The sequence below is a fragment of the Diachasmimorpha longicaudata genome, chromosome 16, assembly GCF_034640455.1.
Source record: "Diachasmimorpha longicaudata isolate KC_UGA_2023 chromosome 16, iyDiaLong2, whole genome shotgun sequence".
Classification (NCBI taxonomy): domain Eukaryota; kingdom Metazoa; phylum Arthropoda; class Insecta; order Hymenoptera; family Braconidae; genus Diachasmimorpha; species Diachasmimorpha longicaudata.
In genome coordinates, this window is record NC_087240.1 from 2,030,533 (window position 1) to 2,043,069 (window position 12,537).

The 12,537-nt window shown below is 38.0% G+C and overlaps 2 protein-coding genes across 2 annotated transcripts in view; one reads left to right on the forward strand and one right to left on the reverse strand.

The window, feature by feature from the left end:
- The window catches only part of LOC135169875 (neuropeptides capa receptor-like), a 41,457-nt gene extending 38,468 nt beyond the window's left edge, over positions 1–2,989 (forward strand). Inside the window, exon 5 of the mRNA XM_064135260.1 lies at positions 2,237–2,989. Within this exon, the coding sequence (XP_063991330.1) occupies positions 2,237–2,799 (563 nt within the window). The 3' untranslated portion in view covers positions 2,800–2,989. The remainder of the gene's footprint in view (positions 1–2,236) is intronic.
- A 150-nt stretch (positions 2,990–3,139) lies between these two features.
- Positions 3,140–11,941, reverse strand: LOC135169874 (uncharacterized). Its single transcript, XM_064135259.1, has 12 exons — positions 11,554–11,941; positions 11,396–11,460; positions 10,419–10,476; positions 9,283–9,542; positions 9,121–9,207; positions 6,915–6,978; positions 6,463–6,845; positions 6,035–6,180; positions 5,854–5,921; positions 5,650–5,770; positions 5,386–5,529; positions 3,140–4,168 (listed from the first exon to the last, which is right to left on the reverse strand). The coding sequence occupies exons 1-12, from the start codon at positions 11,714–11,716 to the stop codon at positions 3,874–3,876; spliced, it is 1,854 nt and encodes a 617-aa protein (XP_063991329.1). The 5' UTR covers positions 11,717–11,941; the 3' UTR covers positions 3,140–3,873.
- Positions 11,942–12,537: the final 596 nt, after the last annotated feature.

The window sequence follows — 12,537 nt, forward strand, 5'->3', positions numbered from 1 at the left end:
ACGCAAAATTCACAGTTCCCGACGATGGTCTCCCACTCCAAATAACTGTAGCCAAAGTTCCCAGTGGAGGACGCGTCGTCTCAAAAAAACTCGTGATCGGTACCCAAATCCAGTTATAACGTGGAAATCATCCACTCAATATTCAAATTCTTCGTACTGACCACTCAAAATTCACAAATCCCGACGATGGTCTCCCACTCCAAATAACTGTAGCCAAAGTTCCCAGTGGAGGACGCGTCGTCTCAAAAAACTCGTGATCGGTACTCAAATCCAGTTATAACGTGGAAATCATCCACTCAATATTCAAATTCTTCGTACTGACCACTCAAAATTCACAAATCCCGACGATGGTCTTCCACTTCAAATAATCGTAGCCAAAGTTCCCAGTGGAGGATGCGTCGTCTCAAAAACTCGTGATCGGTACCCAAATCCAGTTAAAACGTGGAAATTATCCACTCAATACTCAAATTCTTCGTACTGACCACTCAAAATTCACAAATCCCGACGATGGTCTTCCACTTCAAATAATCGTAGCCAAAGTTCCCAGTGGAGGATGCGTCGTCTCAAAAACTCGTGATCGGTACCCAAATCCAGTTAAAACGTGGAAATTATCCACTCAATACTCAAATTCTTCGTACTGACCACTCAAAATTCACAAATCCCGACGATGGTCTTCCACTTCAAATAATCGTAGCCAAAGTTCCCAGTGGAGGACGCGTCGTCTCAAAAAAACTCGTGATCAGTACCCAAATCCCTCAGTACATTGGTACAGGGCTCAAAATTGTCTCCACGATTCACTAACAACCATTCGAACGAAACACTAACAAAATGAGGATCGTTAACTGATTTTGTAGTGTTCGGTTACGAATCAAAATTATAGAACGATCGTGATCGTACAGACGCTTCGACTCTACGTTTGTCGAAAAACCAAAACCAAATTCCAAAAGTTCAATTTACTGTGAGTCCGGCCAAATTTCTTGAGACTTATAGATCCAGTATCCCACTTCTGATTTTGTAAGAGTGTGAGGGTTTTGTCAGGATTTAATTATCACTCTAGTGTCTTTAAGATGTCTTTTATCTGATCTATTTTGGTCAGTACAATTTGATGGCTCACGCCGGACTGTTCCACAGTTAGTATCAACCGATACTCGTCAATTCGAACCTGTAGAGGGGGGGGAGGCGATTTTAGGATACTCTCTCGGGAGAGTATACACTTATTATTAGGGATATCGATTTTTCCCCACTACAGATGGAAGAACAAGAAAATCTCGAGAGTTCTCAGGATCATATGCTCGTGTACAGGGTAATGTTAAAGAAATAGGTGTACTTTGTACCTGGTATATTTTAAAGAAACAAAGATTTTCGAAATGCTGCCAATGACTACTCATGGCTATATAAATATTAGTCAATACCGTCAAACAATTTCCTCTCCAGTCATTTCCAAAGATGGTCTCCGAGTTGATGAGAAAATATATAAAGACGTTGTCAAATATTTTTAGTTCTAAATTGTTTGTCCTTTACTGAGACGTGAAGATTTTATTTCCTTTAGTTTAATTCAGTTCAGTATGTCAGAGATATACTTTATTTTACTATGTTGAATAAATGATTTATTGAAAAAGATTACCATATTTCTCCTTGTATTTGTCATTACATGACTTGGATATAACTGCTGCTAGTGCTAGTATTTTATCCGGAGATCTAATTGAATCCAACTTATCTCCCCTACCAGCCCTCACCGCCCTTGGTGCCCCATTCGCATTAAAGACTTGAAATCATATGAAATCATTTGAAATCGTGAAATCACCGGAAAAAAATCCCTGGCAATCACATAAAATCAACGATTTCAAGAAATCATTGAAATCATCTCTGAAATCAGCAATCACTGTGTCATCGAATTTTTGAATGAATAGCCCCTCGGATTGTGAGGAGTGTGAAATTTGCAGTATGAGGTGTGGCAAGTCGAAGTCGAGGCTCGCCTTTGGCGAGCCGAGACGTAGACTTTACAGGACTTATAATCCCACCTCATCGTCCGAATGCCATAATCTTTTTCTCATTACGAAGGTCTATGGCGGGAGAGTGAAGAGGGAGGGGGGGGGGTGTGGAGAAAAGCCCTCCCCCCCTTCCTTCACGCCTATTCAGTGGGGGGCGAAGTCCCCCTCCCACTGAAAGACAGAAGTAGACCCAATTAAAAAACATTTCTTTCTTACAGTTTATGTAAAATTAATTAATTTTACAGGTGCTGTTGTGATCATGTTCTTCCTCTGCTGGGCACCTTTTCATGCCCAACGATTACTCTACGTATATGCTCAAGAAGCTGATTATTATCCTGATCTCAACGAGTGGCTGTATATCTTCAGCGGGTTCTTATACTACTTCAGCACGACGATTAACCCAATTTTATACAATCTCATGAGCCTGAGATATCGGAAAGCATTCAGGCACACGATTTGCTGCAGCAAAGCCCGGAACGGACGCCGGGGAGTTCATGGGCGTGAATCAGATTTATGTCGATGTGACTCACAAAGGACTCCCCATACTCTCACTATACGCTGTTCCGTTAGACAAACCATTGATCAAGCCAAAAACATGTTTAAATTGAATAAAAATCCTCCCGAGCATGAGAAGGAAACGAAGTTGCCGATGGATGTGCACAAGACACGAGATTCAAACAGGAATACGATTATCAAGCCCCTACTCGAAGATCAACATCCACTCGTTGGGGGGAAGACAAGTTGCGAGAGCACTACTTCTGGCGATAAAAATCGAGAATCGATTTCTACTGTCTGCAGCTTTCCGTGATTTTCCATTGTTGGCACAGAATTAAGTTCAACGTATGTTGAACTTAATTCTTCAAATACCCACATAATTCAATTAAAATAGAGACAACTGGTTGTACTTAAAAGTGTAATTATTAATTTTTCATCACAAGGTGTGTCGGAAAAATCTATAAAACTGAATGAGTAAATCAATTAAATACTGTCAAAATATTCTTTCCTGCATTTTATTAATTTTTCATTTATTTCTTACATTTTCCTATTTTTTGGATAAAGTTCTCATTTATTTTAAGTTTGTCACAATTCTTTTTCGGTTTTCTATCTCAATTTTTTAAGTTTTCTTATTTTTCGCTGGTTTTTACATTTTTAAAAATAATTTTTGTTTGTGTTTCATTTCCAATTTCCGTGTCTTTCCTTGTTTATTATTTTTATTGCCTTTAAAGTTTCTGGTAGTGATCTGCATTTGCAAAAATTCACAGTAACCCGACACATGCAGATTTTTTTTATTGGTTCATTAAACGTTCTGTTGGTCTTCCGGGCGCGCCATTTTAAAAATTACTTTGAGAATTTTATGAAAAAATAGCTCTGAAAGTTGGGTTCAGATAATTCAGGATCATTTATCACGTAAAAATTTAATATCGTCAACGTTTTTTTTTCGATTCTATTGAGGATCACATCATTGAAGGACATTACGTGATGTGATTTCGTAAATTAGTGATTGAATCATGATCTCATATTTAGATCGCCTAAATTAGGGGAATCGAAGCATAAATCACGAACCTAAACTTTGTATTTTAGATCGCAAAAAACGCAATTTCCGAGGACCGACATTGTAATTTACATCTTTCTAAATCATAATTTAATTTCCTTCGCAATGATAATTTACGTTTTCTGTAATTGCAGTTTATGGGATAAAAAACCCGTAATTTACGATTCACAAATGGTTATTTACATTTTCAAACTTGTCATTGTCATTTTTTTAGATGTAATTTACGTTTATAAAATATAAATTTACGTGTTCAACAATCTCGTAAAAATCGTTTCAAATTTCGACTTTTAAAATGAGTTATTTTTGTGTATGATATCTTAATCAATCGAATCATTGACCTCCGGTCAATGCTGCCACTGTCGGATCGGCGGCACATTGACCATTCAAGCAAATTTTTCCTGTGTCACATGCGGATCCATCAGCAGCCGCATAAAATGATGGGAGGCAACGAGGAAAAAGAGGATGTTTACAGTTTAAATGTTGGCAGCTTGAAGGGTCAATGCTACAGCCCTGAAGACCATTTTGTGCGTCGCATTGCTCCTGAGTATCCATCATCTTTCCAGGAAGATATACCGGCAAAACGTCTTTTTTGTCCATCGTCTCGCTGAAGCAGAAGGGATGCGAACTGCGAAAATAAAGTCACAATATTTAGGTCAAGTACTATTATTGACAGTTGGAGACCCCACCTCCTACTGACTGCTTCGCCTCATATGGTCGAGTAGATGGCATTATGTAATTAATAGTAAATCATTAAAACCTGGTGTCCATAGAAAGACGACTGTAATCACATGACTAAAAAATACAAATGCACAGGATTGTTCATCGGGGATCAGTTACCGGACGATTTTGTCTTAAAGTGACGACTTTGTCATTGATTGAACAAAAAATCTATAATATGATAATAATATTATCTTCTTGTAGGATAGTAAAAAAATTATAATTTATTAGGTGTGTGAATAAGTCTTCCCCGTTTTTTGTAAGAGATGCCGCCACCAATACTGTGCGAGTATTCAATGGTTACGTATGTCATAATCAAAGCTTATTCATCTGTCAACAATTCCACACTAACACATTAGTTGAAATTTCTTCGCATCATAAATTTTTGATATCGTGAAAATGTAGAAATTTGAGCCGAGTCGACGTCATTTGCGGGAAGTTTCACTTTATTGGTTCAATTTGAAGAAATCTGCTGCCGAGGCGCATCGATTGCTTCAGGAAGCTTATGGAGAAGGTTGTGTCGATGATTCAAGTGTTCGCGGATGGTTTCGATGCTTCAAAAATGGTGATTTCGACGTGGAAGACAAGGAGCGTTCCGGGCGGCCGCAAATCTTTGAAGATCAAGAATTGGCGACTTTGCTTGATGAAGATTCGTGTCAAACGCAAGAAGACGATGGCCAATACTTTCAATAATTCATTTGTAACCATTTTTTCACAATAAAGGCTCAAAATTTGAAAAAAACGGGAAAGACTTATTCACACTCCTAATATAATAAATTATAACTTTTATCTTTTTTGCGGCTACATTTTGAAGGAAAAATGTAGCTGCAATTTCTCGCCTGATCAGTTGAACCTGGCCACCACCAGATAAAATTCTGTTCAAACTTCAGGCTCGCCTGACATAATTTTACATAATTTCTGTCATTGTCACAATCAGATAATTTCGCCTTGTGGGAAGACCCGGATTTCGCCCTCAGCATTGGAGGGGTGTGATAATTTCTTCACCAGGTTCTCCCCTATGAGGATCATTCGAGCAAAAACCTACCAGGCCTCGACGTTGGTCGGAATAACCCGACCGAAATTCTACTCAGGTATACATACAAGTGCAGTGAGTTTTATGCTTACTCGAGAAAAATTTGGAAATTTTCCAAACTACAATTGGACCACAGTTTATCGTGTGCGGACATATGTTTATTAGGCGCCATTACGTATCCATCACGGGCGGAACATCTTTCGTTTTCGACATTGCCATCATGTTGCATACCAAATCTAGAAAAAGATGATGACATTTTTATTTCTTTTTCCTCGTGGCAAAACGATTGTGTTGATTGTCATTTTTTGATGAATCCAATAATTAGATATAGATTGCATGGTATTTTGTATACGTACGCGTGACCGAGTTCATGTGCAGCTGTTCTGATTCCTTGGAACCCGGCATTGTCGGCAACCGTAGCTACTTTCGGAAGATAAGCACTTGTAGTCGCACATACCCCAAACGTCAATGAGATTCCTTCAAGCATAATAATTCAGACGACAAGATTGAAATTCCAGGTGATACAAATGAAGAGATTATTTAACATTTTATAGTTTTACCCTGAGAGAAAACTCTACACATTGTTCTGTTCACAACCTCACTCCACCCATAGTCACATAGGCTGTGTCTAAAATTTGAAAATATAAACAATTGACATATATTAGAAAGATGATCATCAGTGCGTAAAAACGAAGTAGTGTATTGCAAAATAATTAGTAAAGTATTAGGGAGTTATCTTACAATGTCATTGTCACAGCCAGATCATAGCTATCATATGGAATATCAGAAGTCTGCTCATACCAATAAAGTCCAGCTTCATTCACCGACATCTCAATATCCACTGACTCGTCAGTTTCACTTTTCATGTAGCGCAGTGCGTCAGCATCCTACATCAATTAAATGATTATTAACAGCTGGAAATTCTTGTTAATTGGCCATTCGAATGACGGGGGACCAGTATAATTCTCTTTTCATTTCGTTTTTCAATGACACAGCTAAAAATTCTTGATGACTGATAGCTCCAAGACATGGAGACTCCATAAAAATTGGGAATTGTCATTTGAATTTTGAATTTATGAAAACAAATTTGAACTCAATTCAATTTATGGAAATCGTCATGATTTAGGGGATTATTTCTCGTGTCTTATGGTATCAGATGTGAATCTCACCTTGGCCAACACAACCCCAACGATGTTCAGTCTGACCTTGGGATTCTCGAAGAATCTGAATCTTAAATCGACGCCGTTCCAAAATCCCAACAGGTAAGTGACTATATCACTATCACTTTTATTGAATTTTTCGTAGTAACTATAATCCACGACGATCAATATTCGAGGATACATAGTCTTAGACCTTAAGGGACATTCGGGAAAGATATCCTGAGCCATTTGTCGACAGGTAGCACACTCTGGGCTTTCATTCTCAGTGATCACTGAGAGATCACCGCAGTGATCGACGCAGTCCCTATGATGTTCAGAGCATTGACGACGTCTTTCGCGGTCCCACAAGTAATATATCCATTGCTCTTCAGGATCCTCGATAGCCGGGGGAGCTACAATTATACGTCATAAGGTCATTAATGATAATACAGGATAACGGAGAGTGGTTGATGTGAACTTACATAATTGAGAAAAGGTGTTATTCGCAGTGATTTTTGCATTAGTCTCTTCGTCTGGTGATGCATCCTAAATAGTATAGACCAGAAAATTTCATTAATTACTTATTTCGATTATTAATGACAGGGATGTGAAATCATTGGGGTTGTCTAATTAGACAACCCAGGTAGGAATCGCCAAGGTTCACGCCCGGGCCAATGGTGGGTTAGGCCCGGCTGACCAAGCTTTGGTAATCCTAGACTCCACCAGTCTTGATATCTTAGTCACACCAGAGAAAGCCCAGGCTTGGATCCTTCCCTGATATCAAACCTGGGTACCAAGCTTGTGCCAAGCCTGGGAAAAGTCTGGTTCATTCAGCCTTGGTTCATAGCGTCTCGACCAGTCCTGGGCCCAGACTGACGAACTGACTGAAATTTATTTCTTTTTAACTAGGCGACATGCTGATTTTACTTACACGTGAAACCAAAGGGTGGCAATGTCCTATAGTATTACGCCTAATTGTTAACCCCATATCGTTACATAAGTGTAAAGTAAGTTTTCGAATGCCACAGGGTATCTGGTTCCTTTGTAAATTATCTGGATATGTTCAGTACTATAAACTGTTTGAATAAAGCCTAGACATTTTTTAATATATGAGCCTGGAACGGCGCTGGTTCGAAGGCCTGGACCAGCCTTAATAAGTTAGCTTGGGCCAGGCCTCGTTACCAGGCCTGGGCCCACGTTACATCCCAATGCTCATCCACTATCGATCCAGGCTTGGATGCCAAGCCTCATCCAAGCTTACCTAGTCTTGGGAATAGCTTGGGTGAAGCCTGGGCCATTGGTGATTTCCTACCTGGGAAGGACATTTTGCATTGACAAAGTTTTTCAAATAGGATCAATACGAGACCGAACGTGTTCTTATTATAACGATTATGAGTTAAATTAAATGAGTTCTGACTTCAGACACAATTGAGAACTAATGAGGAATCAACGCGACAGACTTGGAATATCGATAGTATCGATGTTTGTTTCTGTTTAGAGTAGGATAACACATTCAGTCCAATTGTCTAGAAACATTACGTGATCTTTGTTGATAATTCTTCGGATTGTTGGCACGTTGTGTTGTTATCAGGAGGTTCAGACACTTCCAATTTCATACTACACTAATATACCTGAAAGTCATGTCTCACGACAGCCATTTTGCACGCAACTCTTCACATTATCCTTAAATTAGCTGTATAGAACTGATAAAATTAGTTTGATAGAAATGTCGTTTTTGCATTGGTTTCACTTAAAGGCTATTTTTTTTTTAAATATGATTTCCATGAAATTTTTTGAACAGAAAATCTTGAGACACGAACCCAGATTTTTTCATTATTGCAAATGTGTTATTGAAAAGAGCAAAAACAATACGATTATATTAGAGCCCTATATAAGTCTATATCCATACTATGAGACTAAACTATACGATGTTTATTAAATAACTAGCGACCCGCCCCGGCTTCGCACGGGTGCTATCCTGATAGAAAAACTGTGAACGTTGAATGACAAAAAAAAATTATTGTGGGTTATCCATAAGAGATAGACATATACCATCACGGACTTTTCTGTAGACCTTTTCAATGTGTACAATACTTAGTACATTATTTTGATAAAACTCGTTGGGTTCAGCCTGCGTTTGCAATGTAAGCGGAAAAAATGTAATTATTTACGACATGACATTAGAAACCTCAAAAATAACAGTACTTCTCCACTATTTAGTGGATGTTATTATACATATAAACCTTCCTCTTGAATCACTCTGTCTATTAAAAAAAACCGCATCAAAATCCGTTGCGTAGTTTCAAAGATTAAAGCGTACAAAGGGACAAAGGGACAGAAAAAGCGACTTTGCTTTATACTATGTAGTGATATAAAGAAATCTTTGTTTATTGAAAGAAAGAAGCCGTGATGACGATGCTTTGGTTTTTGAGATTTTTAAGATCGTTTGTCAGTTCATCGACTGCTCTCGAAGTGTGAACATATAATCATCAAAAATAAAACTGCTCGTACTTATATCATCTATTTTTTCTTCATTAACCCGGCTTCCAATTATTAAAACCTAATATGCGTTCTGTATGGAGATATTAAGGCCATTCATTGATCTTATGACGAATCATTACAATAAACTATTCGTTCGTGATGGAATGCTTATCACTCAGTATAATATGCTTTTTCGTTAGCGCTTACCACTCCCTGGCTGTCATTACTTCTTCGGTTAGACAATCGCACCACTCCCTTTTCCAAGTTTTTGGATCCTTTGACTGTGTCCCACACCTATCGAAATATATTAGCATGAGGAACAATTTTCGGAAGCTATCAGATACGGAAGCAGTTTGGAATTATGCTCACTGTGGAATATTTTGTTATAATTGGGCTGGAATTGGAGGCTCCCGACACTATTGAGTAGATTGGAGTGGTTTTTTTGAAGAGACGGGTGTCTGTCAGCCACAGTTCCATGTTATTTTCCGCGGTATCCAGGTACATTGCGCTGCTAGCGTTCGCTGTTTGGTTCTCGAAATTTGGCCATTCGAATGGTGGGGGATCAGTATAATCCTCTGGGGAACCAGTATAATCCTCTGGGGGACCAGTATAATTCTCTGGTCCATTTTCTGTGTTTAATAACACAAAATAAAGCTATGAATGGAATACACCTGGACCGTACCACTAAATATTGGATGAGATTGAGCCTAATAATTTTGCACAGTTTTTGTCTGGATGTTCTTGCTATTTATGTATCTGAGAAGAGAGAGGACATAAGGAACGTTGGCCAACAGTAATGAAACGGCAGAGGCCAACAAATACAGAGAGCAAAATTTAACTGTTTTTCATCTAATGTGAGCTTAAAATGATAAATTTCTTTACAAATCGGAAAAAGGGGAAGTGTTAATATGTCGTTACTTTCTTTGTAGAGAAACACCAGGTCCCATCTGTAAATAATGGAATGCCCCTCTAGTCACGGAGATCGCGTCAAAAAACATTTTAAAAAAAGCAAAATACTTTATACGAAAATGACAATTATGTGAAAGGAACTTTGTATTCGGTTCCCTGGCAATTTTTATTGAATATTTCTTCATTTGTGAAGTGATGAAATATTACAGAAATGAGCCTGTATACAGGGTGTCTCATTTGAAAATATCCACCTAAAAATCTCCTGAGTTGCCCCCTTACTTGAACACCCACACACAGAGAAAAGTTCCTTAAAAAATTCGCGCCTGTTCGGTAATTTGCGAGTCAAAGGAGTGTTCGGTAAAAATTATGGAACAGTAACGCACTTTTTCAGTGAATTTTCAGGAAAAAGTCCTAAACGTTCCAAAAAAGTATAGGACGTTTAATCAAAAAATGCGTAACTGTTCCATAATTTCTGCTTAATATTGTTTTGACTGACATATCACGGAACAGGCACATAATTTTTAAACAATTTTTCTCAAAAAAAGGGCACTGGAACAGGTAATGCCTTATATTCAAATGATTATTTTCAACTTTACCGTATTCATATGCTGTAACGGTCTCCGTTGTGTCAGTGGTCGATGTAGGCTCAGGTGTCTAAAATTATAGAAACGTACACAGCATTTGAAATAAATTGTAAATGTTGAATAAGTGTAGAGTCGCAACATATTCGTAGAAATCTACATGCAATCTTTTAACCATTTCATCGTGATTGAAACCTTTAGCTAGGCACAGATGTGATAGTCACATTCGGAGGAATTTCGACAAAGAGCCTTTTTTCTGAAACGAAATTTATTGAGTAGAGAAATTCCCCATTTTCTTTTTTTTCCCTGGATGCATCGTTTCAGCGCGAGCGAGCGGTCAACACGTGTGCACCACTCGCCCTCCACGCGCACCTAGGCCTTTACCGCTTTTTTTATCCACAAGCACTTACCCTCGGTGCCCTGCCTAGCAGATGATAATTGGGGAATTCCTTTTCCCCCTTTCCCATTTTTCAGAGAGAAAAAGGGAAGAGTTTAGTTCACACTCACGAGTCGTAGCATTCACATCGCGGGACATTAGCAAGTCCTAGCCAAGATGTCAAGTCAATCAAATATACATATTGAAGACTAAGGATATTTTGTACGACTAGTGTATATTAGGATAAGTGCTTGTGTTATTAAATAGTGGTTAAAGTGGCTCAACGCATTATTCATTCAACGGAAAACCTGCCTGCATTTCTATCACCAAAACCCCCAAACTAGCCAAGTGAAAATACGGTAACTTGGCAGTTCTCGTGTCCTTGTAGTGAGACTATCAAAGGTCATATCGTGCCTTACAAACTCGATAAGTTCCAGCACAACTGCACTATAGCACGAGACGATGAATCTTCCCCCTCATAATTTTCATCGATCATCTCTCGCATTCGAAAAATGGTTAAATTTCAAGTATTTCATCCAAAAGTTCATGAATTAAAAAATTATCGTTAGATGATTAAGGAAAAAAAACATTAATTCATGATGATTTATGTACTTACTAATTCTGATTGGACCCCATTCACCACATAAAGAGCAACAAAACCCCAAAGTAATGATGTAAGACCTGAAAAGTATGTTGCCTTGCATTAATTCCACTGCTTTTTTATAAGTAAAAGAAAAAATTCTGTCTTTAGTCAATATACAGTTGTATACATACCCCGCATCTTGAGTTGAATCAGTTCGTTCCTCCAAAGGGCGCAGGGAACAGTCGAACAATCGCATGTGTCAAATATTTTTGATACGTTATCGAAACTTTGATGAGTTATAACTGAATGTTGGATACTGATGGCCAATAGTATGTTTCGGCCATATAATTCCATGCATGTTATGTTTATTCAAAGTCCATTAAAATTTAGAAACCCATTGAAAACCCATTACTACTGTGTACTAGATCGCTAATGGTACCCAATACTACCATTCATTAAGGAATAGCACGTTTCAGTCTGATTGAAATCGTCGTGCTGATCTGTTATCTCTGGAATTTTAGAATTTTTACTATATCCACATATTCTATTCCCACATTTTCGACGGTCAATTGTTTTTTCAAATCTTTCAGTCGAACCGGGTGGGCGGATAAACCCTCATCGAAGCTTTTCGGACAATCAAAATAATTCATTAACCTACTCTAAAAATAAATATATGAGTTGGGTTTGCAAAATCGAACATGCGGGCTACATAGAAAGGAATTTTGGACAACAATTGGACGTGCAGAGAGCAATACGTGGGACGAAATGACAATCAACCACATGTTAGGTGGACTTTTGCTGGGAAAATTAGACTAGGGAGACTAATTTTTTGTGATACTAGTTTAAAAAAAAAAATTAAAAAAAATTGTAAAAAACGAAAAAAGAAGGTTCGTTCATTCATTGAATAGACGATTAACTGAGAGAGAAATATATGTCTACACTGGTAGGCTGCACTCGTGAAATAGGAAAAACATCAGGAACGAAGCTCTTATCGCTCCCTTTAAAAAAGAAAAACAAAATAGACCGATAAAATTTCTTAAATTTCTCAATTGATTGGCCAACTCTCCGATCGTTCGCAATTTCGCTTTACAAATTTATCAAATTCTATATATTTACTAACAAAAATGGAAAAAAATAAGTTCATTAAAAAAGAAATTAAAGAAAACAGGAAAATG